The sequence below is a fragment of the Artemia sp. Qi Xiang Cuo genome, chromosome 8 (genome assembly GCF_049724085.1).
Source record: "Artemia sp. Qi Xiang Cuo chromosome 8, ASM4972408v1, whole genome shotgun sequence".
NCBI classification, from domain to species: Eukaryota; Metazoa; Arthropoda; class Branchiopoda; order Anostraca; family Artemiidae; genus Artemia; species Artemia sp. Qi Xiang Cuo.
This window is the reverse complement of record NC_142801.1, coordinates 75,699,345-75,719,847: the sequence shown is the minus strand read 5'-3', so window position 1 is coordinate 75,719,847 and position 20,503 is coordinate 75,699,345. Positions and strand designations below refer to the sequence as shown.

Here is a 20,503-nt window from a genome sequence, read left to right as displayed (position 1 = left end):
TAGTTACAGTTTTTAAAAGAGGATTGATTATTTTTCACTTTGAGTTACGTTTGTTGTAAATATCGTATTCAGCATAACATAATCTAACTATTGAGAGAGTTTCCACCCCATATCCCACTGGCCTTTCGGCTAGAGTATTACTTTTGCATAAACAATCCTTCAAAACTGAAATCGCCTCTTGAAAGTTAACCCTTTCAGACTTTCTTAAGGCAGGCCGAAATGCCAAAATGATTATTCGTGTCGTGATGTTCATATTTTTAGGAAAAGATTCGTTAGAATAATTTTGCTCATGCCGAATCCCCCCCCCCTTCGCCTTTGTGTAGGTAGGGATGTGATATAACATTTATCAATGAGTTTGTGGTAACGAACTGTAAGTAAGGAGCGATGCGGTTCAATAGTAACCGAAACTCTAAAGAACGGAATTTTGATATCAATAGACATATTAAAAGAATCAGCTTATTATTTTGATTTCCAAATATATGAGATTCATTAAGTTTAGTCTTAGCCATCGAAAGCTACGAGCCAGAGAAAATTTGCCTGATTTTCGAAAAAGGGAGAAAACAACCCCCTAAAAGTCAAGGATCTTCATGAAAATCACACCATCAGATTCAGTGTATACGAGAACCCTAATGGAAAAGTTTCAAGCTCCTATCTGCAAAAATGTGGAATTTTGTTATTTTTTGCCAGAAGAAAGATCAAGGATGCGTGTTTATTTGTTTCGTATTTTTTCCCCAGGAGTGATCGTATCAAACCAATAGTCCTAGAATATTGAGAAAGGACTCATTCGAACGGAAATTAAAAGTTATAGTGCCCTTTTTAAGTGACCAAACAGATTGGAGGGCAACTGACCCCCCTCCAACACACATTTTTTCCTAAAACAAGATGGGTGTTCCTCCTCAACACCTCGCTCTTTACACTGACGTTTGAATTATAACCCAATTCTTTAAGAATGATTCCTGAAACACTATATTCGTTTAATTAGAACAATAAGGTTTTTTTTAAGTACTAAAAAACTTTAGCGTAAAGAGTGAGGTGTTGTGAAAAGCAACCCCCTCATATACGAATAATTTCTGTTCGTTTTAAGTTTTAATGCTGCTCCTTACTTTCAGTCGAAAAAACTTGTTTAATATAAAAAAAAGCCATATGGCTATAGCAACAAACAAAATTATAAATAAATAAGCATCTTATCAACATAAACAGATTTGCACAAAAATAAGCCTATAATGCCGTAAAATGTACACCAGGCCCAATACTTATCTCCCCAGCCGCCAAATAGGATCATGCAGATTTCATCTTTTATTTGGCACATTTTTTTTTTTTTTTTACAACGGGGGAGCATTTCCCCACAGAGTATCCCTATCATAAGCCTAGCCCAAATTTATTCTTCCAAACAAGGGGATACTACAGGTCAAATCCTCTCTCCATATTGATTAGAGGGAATAGAAAATATGAAAAATTTGACCCTAAAATATGCTTTTTGAGGGGCCAGGCACCATCTCACGCCACAAAAGGACCGACTGACCGTCCCCCACCTGTTTATGATAATGGGCAATATAACTGCCACTATTAATGCATCTATGTTCTAAATAATAGTTTCAGTTTGTATGGACTTGTATGGACTATATATTTGGGAATGAATGCGGTATTATGTGGCAGTATGAACTCTGAAACTGGGAGGAAATATATAATATATATAATATATATATATATATATATATATATATATATATATATATATATATATATATATATATATATATATATATATATATATATATATATATATATATATATATATATATATATATATATATATATATATAAAATAAAATGGCAGAAATCAGCACGATCCTTTTTGTTACTTAAAATGGCCATCAGAAATATTAAGCTTCATTTGAAAGAGCCCCTTCCCTATATTCTACATCATTTCGATATGATCACCGCTGAAAAAAAAATAATAAATAAGCAATATTTCGTTTTTTTTTTTTTTTTTTTTTTTTTTTTTTTTTTTTTTTTTTTTTTTTTTTTTTTTTTTGCAAATAAGAAATTTAAACCTCCGTGATAAGGTTCTCTGACATACTGAATATGACGATGCAGTTTTCACCAAAAACTGCAGTTTTAGAGGGTGTTTCCGCCTTTTTTGAAAAGTCGCGGAAATTCCCTGAGACTTGTAACTTTTTTTGATAATTTCAAATTTAATGAATTCGACATATTTGGAATCATCGTAAAAGGAAAACTTTTCATTTGTTTATTGTTATCGAAATTTTATTTTTCAGAGTTTCTTTTATTATCGGCACATGTCACTCTTTACTTAGAGTTCATTATCATGAACTATTTGATAGTAGGTAAAAACATTAGCATGTCATGGGTTACAGCTCAATCAACTAAAAGGTATTCACAATTGAGTCCTAACGCACCGAAGTGAGATAATTCTTAACTAGTCGGCAAATCCTGTAAAAAAAATATATATATTCCAAGATTTTTGGCGTACTATACACACAGATGCATGCAGCCAAAATATGTAAAGGGTATGGGATATTAAATAAGGTTGGTATGCCCCTTATACAGGGGCGTAATTGCAAATTATCACTCAGATATTTTTGTATGGACCAATGCATTTTTGTACCGCGGTAAAAAAAACTTTACATAAAAAAAGATTAAAAATATTTTTATCTAAAAAAGTCTTTAGCTTTTCCTGATGCTATTTAAGGGATAAAAAAAAAAGATATTTAGGGACAAATTTGGTCAACAATGAAAGTTCACAGCATAGCAACTGGAGATTCACTGATGCTAAATCGCAAAAAAAATCATAATATAATGTGCTTACTTAATAGACGACTAAAGAACCAACATAATTTTAATCTATTGAAAAAGCGATAAGTATTTCTATACGGCTACAACAGGTCCCAAAAATAGATCACTCATAAATCGTTCAAACACCACTATAGTAAAAAAAATGGTCGCTAAAAACACAAGCCAAGTCACACAAAACACAAGCACAAGCCAAGTCACACAAAACACAAGCACAAGCCAAGCCAAGTCATACAAAACACAAGAACAAGCCAAGTCACACAAAACACAAGCACAAGCCAAGCCAAGCCACACAAAACACAAGCACAAGCCAAGTCCCACAAAACAGAAGCACAAGCCAAGCCACACAAAACACAAGCCAAGCCAAGTCAAACAAAACACAAGCACAAGCCAAGCCAAGTCACACAAAACACAAGCAGAAGAACAAACCAAGCCACACAAAACACAAGCACAAGCCAAGCCAAGTCACACAAAACACAGGCACAAGCACAAGCCAAGCCACACAAAACACAAGCACAAGCCAAGCCAAGTCACATAAAAAACAAGCACAAGAACAAGCCAAGCCAAGTCACACAAAACACAAGCACAAGCCAAGCCACACAAAACACAAGCACAAACAAAGCCAAGTCAAACAAAACACAAGCACAAGCCAAGTCACACAAGCACAAGTCAAGCCAAGTCACACAAAACACAAGCACAAGAACAAGCCAAGGCAAGTCACACAAAACACAAGCACAAGTCAAGTCACACAAAACACAAGCACAAGCACAAGCCAAGCCAAGTCACACAAAGCACAAGAACAAGCCAAGCCAAGTCACACAAAACACAAGCACAAGCCACACAAAACACAAGCACGAGCCAAGCCGAGCCAAGACACACAAAACACAAGCACAAGCCAAGCCAAGTCACACAAAACACAAGCACAAGAACAAGCCAAGTCATACAAAACACAAGCACAAGCCAAGCCAAGCCACACAAAACACAAGCACAAGCCAAGTCACACAAAACACAAGCACAAGCCAACCCAAGTCACACAAAACACAAGCACAAGCCAAGCCAAGTAACACAAGCACAAGCCAAGCCAAGTCACAAAAAACACAAGCACAAGCCAAGTCACACAAAACACAAGCACAAGCTACGCCACACAAAACACAAGCACAAGCCAAGCCAAGTCACACAAAGCACAAGAACAAGCCAAGCCAAGTCACACAAAACACAAGCACAAGCAAAGTCTGAAGTCTTGTTTTTATTAGTATTTTTTCATCAAAATCATCAAGCTGAGATCCAGCGTTCCTTAAGGTTTATGATCTAGAAGCTGAATTCTTACTTTCAGTGATTTTAAAGGTCATTTTTTTTCTTTACTTTTTATTTATTTGGATGAATTTTTTGCTAGGAAAACCTTACTTTTTAAGAAAAATATACAGTCGTCCAGTAGCCCTAATTCAGGAAAATTTAGGAGGGAGGGGCAAAATGTATTTTTTTTTTAATCTATGGGGGCATATTTGCCATTTTTCGATTGTGTTTTATTAGGTATTAATTTAGGGCCAACCAATAAGCAGGTCATCCCCAAATAAGGTGGGAAGAGGCCATGAGAAAGGATCTATGTGAAATCATTACTTTATGAGAGGGGGGTAAACAGTGAAGCTTCGAATAGATCAGGGTGGAGGAGGATCCTCTGTAGCTGTGTTGGTCTTAGGCAACTTGGTGCTGCGGTGAATTGTTAGTAGCAGTAACAGTAAATTGGCAATCAAAGAATTTTTACTAGTAGTATTTTGGCCATAGTCGGGCCAAAATTTCAGTTTGCAGCATAAAATGGCAGAAATCAGCACCATCTTTTTTGTTACTTAAAGCACCATTAGAACTATTAACCTTCGTTCAAAAGAGACCCTTCCCTATATTCTACGACCATTACGTAGCCCTAATTTAGGGCTACGTCTAGTAGCCCTAATTCAGGAAAATTTAGGAGGGAGGGGCAAAATGTATTTTTTTAAATCTAAGGGGAGGGATATTTGTCATTTTTCGATTAAAATACAAAAAAAGGCATGTTTCAATGAAAATATCCCAGAAGGTATTTTCAAAATCTAAGGGGGCACATGTCCCCCTCCCCAATTAATGCCACCGCAGTCGTCTTGAAGTAATAAGATATCATGACTGTCCCATTATTTTACTTATAGTCTAAAGTTATTCCTATTTTTAGCATAGCAGGGATTTATTTTATCCATTTGGAGATAAAAGCACTCATTTAAAAATTTGTTTTTCAATATTTTCATTTTACTGTTTTTAGTGGTAAATATTTTATGATACAAAAGCAAATATTGTCATATTTCATCCTAAAGTTAATTGTGCATAGGACAGTCCTACCTACGACACCAAATTTATTATACTTTATATTAACCAATTTTGCTTTTAAACATTAATATTGACACGAAGAATACTTCTTTCTTAAACAGCTAATGCTAATAGGATCATTTGTCTGTGTTTTCCATGATGAATACCACACCTACACAAATGGGTATTTGAATATCTGATGATAAGATCTTTGAAAGTTCCATAGTCTTAACAGAGAAGTTCAACAAGGGATTATAAAATGGAAGATAGGCTACGACCTTTCATTTTGGACAAGGCAATATTTAAAACCAATTTTTTTGGTTATACATTAGATATATTCTGAATAACATCATTTTTGATTTGATAATAAATAGAATTTGGTAAAAGACAAATAGATGGAATAAAATTTTTAATTTGGTAATCCTTTTAAGCCAACCATCTAAGGCCAAACGAAAAGCAGGTCTTGCCCGAATGGGGAGGGAAGGGGTCGTAAGTAAGGACATAAATGAAATTACAACCCCTTGGGAGGGTGTAAAGAGGGAAACTTTTGAATAGAATGGGATGGACAAGGATCGTGCACAGCTGTGTTAGCATCAGTCGGCTTGGTACTGCAATGAGTTGTTAGTAGTAGTAGTAATAGATAATAAACCTACCTGGGATATTTCCTTGTCCCACTTTGATATTAATAAATTATGAAAACCTTCATCCCAAAGAAACCCACGTGGAAAAAAGCTTCTCGACGGCACTGAGGTATAAAGTGGCGCAGGCCAATAAGGCACAGGTTCTTTCGTAGCAGAAGACTGAACACGAGACATACCATAAAAATATCCAATGCCACCAATCATATTGCTCAAAGCCGCTTTAGCAAATATAATATCTTTTACAGGAAATTTTTTCTCAGAAAGCCTGAAAGTGTTTTCAAATTTGTCATCAAAGTTCCTTTTATGTATTTTCAGTTCTTCATTAAAGATGTCACTACTGAGTCTATCAACTCTTTCGTAATTCGATGCCGATTCAAATATTACTTCGAAATCAAATGGTGCCTTTCCAAGGGCATGAAATACAACAAGATTGGGGGCTTTATCTTCCCCAGGTAAATGCTCTCCTCCAAGCACTATATGTTGTTCCTCATTAATCTTTTTAACTGTTAGTCCCATCATGGTAGAATCTTTGACTAAATGTGGCCTTGGAATGTTGGTACTTAAATATGAGTTGGCCATGACTCCAGAACTATTTTTGAAATGAACTTGAAATTCGCCCAGGGATGCTGTATGGCCAATAATGGATGTTATTGTACTGGCAATGTCATCTAAAACAGGGGTAAGCAAACCTTCAGCTCCTTCGTCAAAAGTAAAATAAAACATTACCGAGATGAATTCATTCTTCATTTCTTCTATCTAGAAAATATTTACTCAGATAAATTATTTAGGAAATATAAACAGAATTGAAAATATTACTACAAAAGTCACTTCTGAAGGCTTTAGGGACTACGGAATCGTTACTTTTCTCAAAAATACATTAATTCATAAAAATTATGAATTTATAACAAAATTTGGTAATTGTATGAAATACCCCCTACCTAATATTCTTCATCTAAGTATAACCTAAGTATAACCGGTTTTTTTTTTTTGTCGATGTTTTTTTTTACAAACAAATTTAGCTATATATTTGCATATTAGGGGGGCGGGGTAAAGTACCTCTGTAGTTTCCATAATTTGGTTAATAAAGTATAATATTTTCATCATACTTTTTGATATTTCATTAGGATTGAGTGTCAGAGAAACAGACCCGCTATACTTTACCCCCCTTAATGTGCAAATATATAGCCCAAATTTGTTTCTAAAGTACTATATTTTCATCTTACTTTGGTATATTTCATTAGGATTGAGCGTCAGAGAAACGTATATGAAGAATATTAGGTAGTTGGTATCAAAGGAAGCGCAATGGCGCTGCCTAAGTAAAGAAAGATGTTGACACAATGTATTATTTTTTTTTTTTTTTTTTTTAGACCAGGACACTTCGTATCGAAGGAGTTGTCGTAGATACTTCGAAAAGGGTTCAATCGATTGGAAATTGAAAGGGCTAGTCCCCTTTTTAATTTTCGAAAGTGATTGGAGGGCAACTAACCCCCTCCCACGCCACCATTTCCCCAAACACATTCAATCAAAATTATGAGACAGCCATTTAGTTCAACGTAGGTGGAAAGTCCAGAAATTACATCTTTGAGGATGACAGCCCCCCCCCAGGGCTCTCAACAAGGGTTGTAAGTTATTCCCTGGGGGCATTTAAGGTTTATATAGAAAAAGTGATCGTAGAAACTTCAAAAAGGGGTCATTCGATTGGAAATTGAAAGGGCTAGTGCCCATTTTAATAGTCAAAAGGGATTGGAGGGCGACTAACCCGCCTCTCACGCCCACCATTTCCCCAAACACATCCAATCAAACTTTTGAGATAGCCATTTTGTTCAACGTAGTTAAAAGTTCTGGAAATAAGGTCTTTGAGGATAACAACACCCCCACAGCCCTCAGGGCAAGGTTGTAAATTATGCCGTAGGGGCATTTAAGGTTTTTATAGAAAGCTCTGCCGTAGAAACTTCAAAAAGGGCTCATTCGATTGAAAATTGATAGGGCTAGTGCCCTTTTTAATAGTCGAAAGTAATGAATGGCAACTAATCCCGCTCTCACGCCCACCATTTCCCCAAACACATCCAATCAAAATTTTGAGATAGCCATTTTGTTCAACGTAGTTGAAAGGTCCGGAAATTATGTCTCTGAGGATGACAAACCTCCCCTAGCCCCCAGGGCAAAGGTTGTAAGTTATGCCCTGGGGGCATATAAGGTTTTTATTGAAAGCGTTGTCATAGAAACTTCAAAAACGGTTCATTCAATTGGGAATTCAGAGGGCTAGTGCCCTTATTAATAGTCAAAAGCGATGACAAGGCAAATGCCCCCCCCCCTACCCATCATTTCCCCAAACACTTCCGGTCAACATTTTGATATAGCCATTTCGTTGAACATAGTTGAAGGGTCCAGAAATTATGTCTTTGAGTATGATAGGGCCCCCCCTCCCACAGGCCTCAGAGCTAAGGTTGTAAGTTATGCCTTGGGGTATATAAGGTATTTATAGAAAGCGTTGTCGTAAAAACTTCGAAAACGGCTCATTCAATTATAAATTGAGAGGGCTATTGCCCTTTAATAGGAACAAAAAACCGGAGGGAGAATCATCCCCCCCCCCCACGCACATCATTTCCTCAAACACTTCCGATCAACATTTTGATATGGCCATTTTGTTCAGCGTAGTTGAAAGGTCTGTAAATTATGTATTTGAGAATGACACTCCCCCTTTATAGCACTCAGGACAAGGGTTGTAACTTATGCCCTTGGGGCATATAAGGATTTTATAGAAAGTGTTGTCGTAGAAGCTTCAAAAAGGACTAATTCGATTGGAAATTGAGAGGACTAGGGCCTTTTTATTAGTCGAAAGTGATCAGAGGGCAAATGACCCACTCCACGCCCATAATTTCCCCAAACGCTTCAAATCAAAATTCCAATCAAAACGCTTCCTAGTATCTCAAAATTTTGAGATAGCCATTTTATTCAACGTATTTGAAAAAGTATGGTAATTATGTCTTTGAGGATAACAAATCCCCCCAGCCCTCAGGGCAAGGGTTTTCGCTCTAGCGCTCTTTTTGAGAGTCAATGTGATCGGAGGGCAGCTATCACTCCCCCCCACCCACATACACACACACACACGTCGTATTGTCCTGAGATACATTTAATAAAATATTGAGATTGCCATTCTATTCAAAATAATCAAGATATTATATAACATGGCTTTTGGGATTGAAACAAACCCCAGAGATTAGGGACAACTGTTGTAAGTTTTGTCCAGGGGATATTTAAGTTTTTTATATAAGGGATGGTTGTTTAAATTTAGACGAGGCTCATTTGGCTGATAATTGGAATTTCTCGTTCCTTTTCAAGCGTCAAAAGTGATGGAGGGCATTTAGAGTCCTTTTTAAGAGTCAAAGTGATTTGAGAGCAAACAGCCCCCCCCCCCCACGATCATCATTTGCCTCAATCAAAATTTGGAGATAATAATTTATTCATCGTAGTTGAAGGTTTTGGAAATTATGTCTGTGAGGAAGACAACCCCCCCCCTCCTACGTTTCAATGAAACGAAATACCTATAAGCATGCTGGTGTTAAAAGGGCAAATAAGCACTATAGGGCATTAAAGGACATAGGCAGCGATGCTCTATCATAGCTAGTAGCATCACTGATATTTTAAAGGAGCTAATTTGATTGAAAATTAAAAGTTCTAGTGCCCTCTTAAGAGTCAAAAGTGAGTGGAGGGCAATCAACCCTCCTTTTTAGCTCATAATTTTCCAGACGCTTCCAATCAAAATTTTAAGACAGCCATTTTGTTCAGTATAGCTGAATGGTCTAGTAACTATATGTAATTTGCCCATTATGCTCCAAAAACTAAATGTTGCTTTAAAATTAAATCAAAACACACTTTTTGTGTCCTGGTTGCCAATAAGACATCTCAGCAATATACCAAGAACGACTGAGGGTATTAAGTTCAAACTTTTGGGGCTACTTCGATAACTATTTCTGCTCTTGAAAGTTAAGTAAATCGAAAGAGTGTAATTGTATCCAGGCTGTGAATAACCATCGATAGTAATTTTCGAGAATGGTATTAACTTTTACTTATCAGGTCAACGAAAGGATGAATATGACTAAATTAATCACTACTATTTGTGTCATGATTCTCAAAAGAGTTTATGTTGTTAAAAATTGCTGAAAAATTTCCTTCAGCATATAAATAGCAGGCCACACGATAAATTCTTAAAGGAAAACTGGAAAGATTCAAACTATTATTTTCCTTTTGTCTGAAAAAGAAACTGTTAATATATGACGAACAGAAATTAATTAAAAAAACTTTTTCCACAAAATTAGTTTTTCAAAAAAAAGTAAAGAACTTCATTAAACCAAAAATAGACAAAAATAGAATCAAATAATCTACCAAGAATACAACTACCACAAATCAGTATCAATAAATAAATGAAACCAAAAACGGACACAAATTAAAATAAATAACAGAGTCAAACTCATAGCAAGCAGCAATTAATATGAGTAGGATTCAAAACCCCCTATGCTTTCCAAAAGTCAGAATATAATTTGTACTTTACTGAAAAAAAATCTTTTAAATGTTTTTACTTTTATAACTTTAAGAAATCAAAAATTAATTAAGACTTTAAGGAATAAATATCAGCATATGTATATTAAAGTGACAATGTACATTTTTTTCAGTTAATTGATTTGAATTTATTCAGTAAAGTACAAAATTATATTCTGGCTTTTAGAAAGCATAGGGGCTTTGAACCCTACTCATATTAAATTCTGCTTGTTTTGAGCTTGACTCTGTTATTTATTTTAATTCCTGTTCGTTTGGGTTTCATTTATTTATTGATACAGAGTTGTGGTAGTTGTATGCTAGGTAGATTATTTGATTCTATTTTTGTTCATTTTTGGTTTAATGGAGTTCTTTACTTTTTTTTGAAAAGCTATTTTTGTTGAAAAACTTTATCTGGGCTAACCATTAATGTATGTTTCCAGACTGGAAGACACTTCAAATTTGCTACCAGAGACTCGAGTTTTAACCAGTACTAGAAACGGATTATTCATACTTTGCCATCTATGATGTTCGACAATCTACCGACGACGGTCTTTTGAATATCAGAGCCAAATACAAGAAGCTCATAACTATTACTCATCACGGAATCCTTACATTCCTCAGAAATGCGGAATAAATTTATCATAAATTTATAAAAAATAATATCTATGAAAAATAAATTAAAAAATTTGTGTCTACGACTATGGAAAATTTGAGATAAAAACTTGAGAGCACGTTGGATCCCTACCCTCCAGCCAAACTCCAGGCAACGCGCCCGCCATAAGCTTCGATAAAAATTGGCCTTGGTACTTCAAAAATTATATGGAAAACGGGGACAAAATTATTAAATCCGAAACATATTTTTCAGCAAAGAACGTCAATACTGAGCAATAATGAGCATCAAATTATACCACAGACAAAGAAACGCAAAAGACAAACTATGTGCTAAATATGTGTCAACATCTGCTTCACCAATAGTTGTTTTTAAACATTATATATATATAGGGGGGAGCTTCGGGTTTTCAGTAATAGCGACGATTATTCAATTGTAACTATATTAAATGTTGTTTTTTTTTCAAGTTAAACTGCCTACCCTTCCCCCCTCCGATTCCCGAAATAAATTTATTTGCATCGTTTCATGTATAAGAAACAAACAGAAAAAGAAATTGAAGAAATAAAAATTCCGTATAAAGAAAACAACACTAAAATAAAAGTAAGACCCTTTCCAACAAAGGTAAAAGAGTAACTGAATAAAACAATCAAACAATGAATGGCAGATCAAAAAAAAATCAAAGTTCATTTTCTTTAATGTTTTTTTTTTAATCATTATTAAAAGCATTAAAAGCATTATATTTTTTTAAAGCATTATATATTTTTTTTTAAAGAAATATATACACAAAAATTTGCCTTTAACATAGATACGGGAGAAACTTATTTGAGCCAAATTTATTTCGAGATAATAAATTCATACTTTTCTTTTCTACATTATAATATTTCGCAACCTAGCAAAATATAAGATGACACCAGACCTGGTAAGCAATTGGCTTTTAAAAATGTGAATTCAGGGAGGGGGTGGCCTATTTGCACAATAGGATGAATTAAAAAAGTAACCATCAGTAGAGAGGGAGGTGCTACTCCGGGACGAACCACGTGGTTTATGGTTTTCTCACTGAGAATGAAAAAACAGTATTTTTCTCACTTGAAAAACAGGAATTTTGTCACATTTATGTCTGTTTTCATGGATGGTTATGTGTATTCGTCGATTTATTTGATGTTTTTCATGGATGGTTATGGATGGTTTTTGGTTTTTGTCACTGAGAATGAAAAAACAGTATTTTTCTCACTTGAAAAACAGGAATTTTGTCACATTTATGTCTGTTTTCATGGATGGTTATGTGTGTTGGTCGATTTATTTGATGTTTTTCATGGATGGTTATGGATGATTTATGGTTTTTGTCAGTGAGAATGGAAAAACAGGAACTTTCTCACTTTAATGGATTATTGAGTCTAATGGGACCAGGTCAATGACACTTCCTTCATGTTGTTGCTCTCAGCGAATGTTATGAGTTTCCAGAAATTTGTAACACCTGTGCTGTCGACCTCAATTCCCCTATCGTGAATCAATAATTCCCCTTAGAAACAACAAATTAATTCCCCTTTCTTGACAGATCAATCAACCAATGACATCATCTGTCAGACTTTAAAAATTTTCGTCTAGAAACGATTCTCCAGGAATAGATCCAAGTCATTAATGTTTTTGGCTTGGAAACAACTCTTTTGGTCGAACTCCAAAATATATTAATAACCACACTCCATGGAAAAAATTCTCAAAGAAACATCTTAGCGATGAATTGTTTTAGCGCGGGAATCAGGGTTCTTATAAATTTGACATGCCTCAGCGCAGAGATGCCAAAAACAAAAGGAACACGCTGAATTTACGTTTAGGGGTTATTTGGGCGAAACTGTTTTAGACAGGTTATGGAATTATTTCGGCGAAACAGTTAGAGACATTTTAAAAGATGATTTAAAAGATGAGTTTAGAAGAGGATTTGAGGGTGAAACTCTGTGGTCGTTATAATACACAAGTTCCATTTGAACAGTGTTGTGAGGTACCCTACCACAACCCCAAAGGGTTCCGATCCCCCCACCCCAACCCCGAAGGAAGCCACCGGTCCTCAAAGGTACTCCGGATTCCCAAAGGGCCCCCGACGCCCCAAAGGCTCCTGAGCCACCATTTTAATACTTTTTTAAGGCTTTATTATATCTTTTCAGAACAAATTATTATTTTAGGGAATTATTTCGGCGAAACAGTTAGAGACATTTTAAAAGATGATTTTTGAAGGGATTTTAGAAGAGGATTTGAAGGTGAAACTCTGTGGTCGTTATAATACATAAGTTCCATTTGAACAGTGTCGTTAGGTCCTCTACCCCAGTCCCCAAAGGTCCCCCAGGCTCCCAAAGGACCACCCAGCCCACAAGGGCCCACCGGATCCCCAAACGCCCTCCCCAGGTCCCCAAAGAGCCCTATCCCCATTTTGTTAATACTTTTTTGTGTATTTGAGACACAGAAGGGTCCCCACATTTCAAAGGGCTTTATTATATTTTTTCAGAACAAGTTTTTTTCTTAATGTCCTTCATAAACCAATTTTACAACTTGAAGTAGTTATCTTTTCCCCCACAACTTAACTATAAGGCTTTTTGAATTACCCAATATCATGCAATACTTTTCAAAGGCATTTCAGAACATGTTTTTTTCTTAAGGTCCTTCCTAAACCCCATTTTACATGTTGAAGTACTTATCTTTTCCCCACAACTTTACTTTACGACTCTTTTGCACACCCAAACATCAAGCAATACTTTCCAAAAGGCTTTATTATATCTTTTCAGTACAAGTTCTTTTCTTAATAACCTTCTTAAACCAATTTTACAAATTCTAAATTTTTCCTTAGTAGAAGAAAAAGCTATATCATAGTTGCGAATATTTTCTCGGAACATAAGCAGTTCTATTTCAATTTTAAATTTAATCAATGAAATTAAGAAAAGTTAAAGTTCTCTTCTGAATTTTCTCAATGAAAAAGAAATTAGTTGTTAATCAATTCTATTTTTTCCAAATAATATAAAAAATTTTCACTTCGGATAAAATTTTTCTCAAAGAGATGAAAAAATTTAAATACTGTTCCTAATTTTTCACGGAAGATAGAAAAGTTCAAGTTCTCTTCTGAATTTTACCAAAGAATACACTCCAATTGTAATTTCTCCAGAGAAAATAAAAATCTTCCACTTCAGTTTTAAGTTCACCAAAGACATAAAGAAATTCAGAGTTCTATTCTAAATTTTTCCGTAGTAGATAGAAAAAGCTATAGCATATTTGTGAATATTTTCCCAGAAGATAAAAAGTTCTACTTCAATTTTTAATTTTCTCAACGAAGTGAAGAAAAGTTCAACTTCTATTCTGAATTTTTTCAATGAAAAAGAAATTAGTTATTGATCATTTCCATTTTTCCAAATAATATAAATATTTTCCAACTTCAAAATGGGCACACACAAAAACTTAAACACACACACACATACACACAAAATTACACACACACACACACACACACACAAACTTACACACAACACACACACAAACAAACTTACACACACACACAAAAACTTACACGCACACAAAAACTTACACACGCACACAAAAACTTACACACACACACAAAAAACTTACACAAAAAAACTTACACACACAAAAAAACTTACACAAACAAACACATACACACGCAAAAAAAAAACTTGCACACACACACAAAAAAAATTACACACACAAAAACTTACACAGACAAAAAACTTACACACACAAAAAAATTACACACACACAAAAACTTACACACACAAACACAAACTTAAACACAAACACACGACAAAAAAAACAAACACACACACAAAATAAGACACACAAACAAAAACTTACACACACACACACACACAAAAACTTAAACCCATACACAAAAACTTACACACACACGCCAAAACTTACACACACACACAAAAACTTACACACACACACACACAAAAACTAACACACGCACACAAAAACTTACACACACACACACAAAACATACACACACACAAAAACTCACACCCACACAAACAAACACACACACACAAAATAACTTACACACACAAAAAAACTTACACCCACACAAAAAAACTTACACACACAAAAAAAATTACACAAACACTCAAACACTTACACACACAAAAAAACTTACACACACAAAAAAAATCATACACCCACACACAAAAGATTACACACACACAAAAACTTACACACACACACAAAAAAACTTACACACACACACACACACACACACAAAAAAACATACACGCACAAAAACTTACACACACACACAGACACACAAAAACTTACACACACACACACACAATTTTACACACACACACACAATTAGACAAAAAATTACGATATTTATGCACAGTTTCAACTAACTACGGCTAAGTATCTTAAAAGGCGAGGTTTTTTTCTTGCAAGAACACAAAAAATCATTAAGTAGTATTAATGAAAATGATGATAATCAACCGAAAACCGTCAACGAGAACACCGATTAACCATCACCAAAGTGTCACAATACCGTCAGTTTATCAACACCCCTAGGAAAATAGGGGGGGAATAGTCAACTGCGAAGATATTTAGCCTAAAGAAAAAAATTACCCATTGTTCCTTTAGTAGCCACGCACTTAGACTAAAAAGTATGATATTTATCAAGAACTTCAAATAATTACGTCAAAGTTAGTTAAAAGAGAAAAATTTTGTTGAAAGAATACAAAAATCAGAACACACACACACAAGAACTTACACACGCACCCACAACCTTACACACACAAAAACTTACACACACACACAAAAACTAACACACACACACAAAAACTTACACACACACAAAAACTCACACACACACAAAAACTTACATACACACAAAAACTAACACCCACACAAAAAAACTTACACACACACCAAAAAACTAACACACACACGCAAAAACTTACACACACACACACACAAAAACTTACACACACAAAAAAAAAAAAAAACAAAAAAAAAAATACAAAAAAAAACAAAAAAAATTAGACACACACACACACACAAAAAAAACTTACACACACACAAAAACTTACACACACAAAAACTTACACACACACACACACAAACACAAAAACTTACACACACACACACACAAATTTACACACACACACAATTAGACAAAAATTACGATATTTTTGCACAGTTTCAACTAGCTACGGCTAAGTATCTAAAAAGGCGAGGTATTTTTCTTGCAAGAGCACAAAAAATAATTAAGTTGTAAAAATCAAAGAGATGAGCCTCAACAGAAAATCGTCAAAGAGAAGACCAATTAACCATCACCACAGTGTTTCAATACCGTCAGTGTATCAACAACCCTCTGAAAATAGGGGGGTAATGGTCAACTTTGAAGATATTTAGCCTACAGAAAAAAATTGCTCATTGTTCCTTTAGTAGCCATGCAATTAGACTAAAAATTATGATATTTATGCAGAGTTTCAATTAACTAGGGCTAAGTATGTTAAAGGCGAGCCATTTTCTTGCGAGAACACAAAAATCAGAACACACACACAAAAAAATTTACACACACACAAAAACTAACACACACACAAAAATTTACAAACACAAACAAATTTACAAACACACACAAAATTACACACACACAAAAAAACTTAAACACACACAAAAACTAAACCACAGAAAAAAAAACTAACACACCCAACAACAAAAAACATACACACACAACATCGTACACAAAAACAGAGACTTACACACACACACAACAAATTACATACTCAAAAAAATTTACACACACACACACAAATAGACAAAAATTATGATATTTATGCGCTTTTTCAAGCAGCTAAGGCTCAGTATATTAAAAGGCGAGGTATTTTTCTTCCGAGAACACAAAAAATCATTAAGTGGTATTAATGAAAATGATGATAATCAACCGAAAACCGTCAACGAGAACACCAATTAACCATCACCAAAGTGTCACAATGCCGTCAGTGTGTCAACACCCCTCTGAAAATAGGGGGTAAAGGTCAACTGCGAAAATATTTAGCCTAAGAAACTACAATATGACATTACAACCCTTCGCTAATAACTAGTGAAAACCAAGAACTCAAACGGAGATGAACTACTGTTCGCTATTTACTATATTGCAACTACTGTTGCAACATGATAACTTTATAATCATTTCTAATTTTAACAATTCCTTGCATACATCCTTCAAACATAATAAACTCAGCCTTGGAGAGTTTTGAGATTGAACACTAAATTAAACAAATGACAGAATTCACATTTTATAGTTAAAAAGTGCGCACAGAAAAAAATCAAATATAATAGGCGTTTAAAATCCCCCCCCCCGGGGGTCGCGGGGCCGACGGCCGGCCGGCCACGGGGGGGACCCCCCCCCGGGGGGGGGGGCATATTTTAATTGTAGTTTGTATATTTTCTTTAGAAAACGCATCGAAAAGCCATATCAAGAGCTAAATTTGTGAGTTTTTTTTCACTGACAATTCCTTTTTTTTTTGCCAAGCCTGAACCTCCCTAATTGAAAGATATGAATTATAATCAAGGAACATAGTTCATCATATTTTACATATTTTTGGATGGAAAACACACTGAAAAGACATATTATTTGAACTTACATCAAACGTTGGAGGGCATACATTTGAAGAACCTTCCATTATTTTCTATCTTGTTCTATGTTTCAGCCTATACTGACTTTTAAACCTTTCAAAACCCTGAAATATACTAACCTAACGGTTATTTATTTACGAGATCGTGCAAACTGATGATTTTAGAACAATAATTATCTTTCTATATATCCCTTAACACTCACTGGATTTGCCACTTATCACTCACGGAGAAAGGATTCAAAACAATACTTCTTACATCACATAGTCTAATTGCGTCAAACGAGACATCCTCAATGCAGATTAATTAAGGGTTACGCCCGATTTTTTTGGACATAAGAAAGTGTAGATGTGAGTGAAAATTTCTGTATAACTATCAAATATTAATCAACTCTGTAAGTCATCAGTTATGGTTTAATCAGAAAGAAAAAACAAGAATAATTGATAAAAGATATTTTGAAATATGTTCCAAAATCAGAGCTATTACAACTTAAATGACGCGAGGGGAGGGGGGAATCAGGTTTAAGAATATCCTGGAGATATCATTTTTATATTATCTAAGTACTCACAGAAGGAGTCGTCATAGAAAATTTGAAAAGGGCTCATTTGATTGGAAATTAAAGTGGCTAGCACCCACTTCACAGGAGGGGGCGTGAAAACTATGGTTTCTAACTTTGATATGCAAGACTAGAAAGAAAAGTTCTTACGTGTGGGGCTGCCCCCCGCCTCAACCCTCGCTCTTGAAATCCCCCCCAACTCAACTTGTCTAGAAAGAAAAGTTCTTAGGCGTGGGGCTGCCCCCCGCCTCAACCCTCGCTCTTTAAATCCCCCCCAACTCAACTTTTCCAGAGGATTTCAAAATCCCCCCCCCCTCCAAACTCAAAAATTTCCAGGAACGTATTTTCATCATATTTAAATATTTACCTACGTACACATCACTTAGGTTAGATTAGATTAGGTGAGAGACAGGCAAAGTTAGGTGTATGGTTAGGTTAGGTTAGATTATGTTAGGTTAATTTAGGTTAGACTAGGTTAGCCTACGTACGCGCGCGTACGTAGGCTAACCTAGTCTAACCTAAATTAACCTAACCTAACAGGGTTGAGGCAGGGGGCAGCCCCACACCTAAGAACTTTTCTTTCTAGAAAAGTTGAGTTGGGGGGGGATTTCAAGAGCGAGGGTTGAGGCGGGGGGCAGCCCCACACGTAAGAACTTTTCTTTCTAGTCTTGCATATCAAAGTTAAAAACCATAGTTTTCACGCCCCCTCCTGTGAATTGGGTGCTAGCCACTTTAATTACCAATCAAATGAGCCCTTTTCAAAGTTTCTGTGATGACTCCTTCTGTGAGTACTTAGATAATATAAAAATGATACCTCCAGGATATTCTTAACCCTTATTCCCCCCCCCTCCCCATGCGTCCTTTAAGCTGGAATATCTCTGATTTTGGTGCATATTTCAAAATATATTTTATCAATTATTCTTCTTTTTTCTTTCTGATTACACAAGAACTGTGAAATCACAGAGTTGATCAATCTTTGATAGTTTTACAGAAATTCTCACTCCCATCGACGCTTTCCTATGTCCAAAACAAAATCGGGCGTAACAATTAATTAATCTGCATTGAAGATGTCTCGTTTGACGCAATTAGACTATGTGATGTAAGAAGTATTGTTTTGAATCCTTTCTCCGTGAGTGATAAGTGGCAATTCCAGTGAGTGTTAAGTGATATATAGAAAGGTAATTATTGTTCTAAAATCATCAGTTTGCACGATTTCGTAAATAAATAACCGTTAGGTTAGTATATTTCAGGGTTTTGAAAGGTTTAAAAGTCAGTATAGGCTGAAATATAGAACAAGATAGAAAATAATGGAAGGTTCTTCAAATGTATGCCCTCCAAGGTTTGATGTAAGTTCAAATAATATGTCTTTTCAGTTTGTTTTCCATCAAAAAATATGTAAAATATGATTAACTACGTTCCTTGATTATAATTCATATCTTTCAATTAGGGAGGTAACGGCTTGGCAAAAAAAAAGGAAGTGTCAGGGAAAAAAACTCACAAATTTAGCTCTTTATATGGCTTTTCGATGCGTTTTCTAAAGAAAATATACAAACTACAATGAAAATATGCCCCCCCCCCCGGGGAGAGGGGGGGGGGATCCCGCCCGCGGCCGGCCGGCCTGCGGCCCCGCGACCCCAGGGGGGGGGGTCCCGCCCGCGGCCGGCCGGCCTTCGGCCCCACGACCCCCGGGGGGGGGGGATTTTAAACGACTATTATATTTGCTTTTTTTCTGTGCGCACTTTTTAACTCTAAAATGTGAATTCTTTCATTTGTTTAATTTAGTGTTCAATCTCAAAACTCTCCAAGGCTGAGTTTATTATGTTTGAAGGATGTGTGCAAGGAATTGTTAAAATTAGAAATGATTATCAAGTTATCATGTTGCAACAGTAGTTTCAATGTAATAAATAGCGAACAGTAGTTCATCTGCGTTTGAGTTCTTGGTTTTCACTAGTTATTAGCGAAGGGTTGTAATGTCATATTCTAGTTTCTTAGGCTAAATATCTTCGCAGTTGACCTTTACCCCCTATTTTCCGAGGGGTGTTGACACAATGACGGCATTGTGACACTTTGGTGATGGTTAATCGGTGTTCTCGTTGACGGTTTTCGGTTGATTATCATCATTTTCATTAATACAACTTAATGATTTTTTGTGTTCTCGCAAGAAAAATACTTCGCCTTTTAACATACTTAGCCGTAGTTAGTTGAAACTGTGCATAAATATCGTAATTTTTGTCTAATTGTGTGTGTAATTTTTTGTGTGTGTGTAAGTTTTTATGTGTGTGTAAGTTTTTGTGTGTGTAAGTTTTTGTGTGTGTGTGTGTGAGTTTTTGTGTGTGTGGGTAAGTTTTTGTGTGTGTGTAAGTTTTTGTGTGTGTGTGTAAGTTTTTGTGTGTGTGT

At 35.4% G+C, this 20,503-nt stretch overlaps 1 protein-coding gene across 1 annotated transcript in view; it reads right to left on the bottom strand.

The window, feature by feature from the left end:
• Window positions 1–20,503, bottom strand: part of GCS1 (mannosyl-oligosaccharide glucosidase) — a 101,692-nt gene that overhangs the window by 8,405 nt on the left and 72,784 nt on the right. Inside the window, exon 6 of the mRNA XM_089092790.1 lies at window positions 5,793–6,536. Coding sequence (XP_088948916.1) covers window positions 5,793–6,536 — 744 coding nt within the window. The remainder of the gene's footprint in view (window positions 1–5,792; window positions 6,537–20,503) is intronic.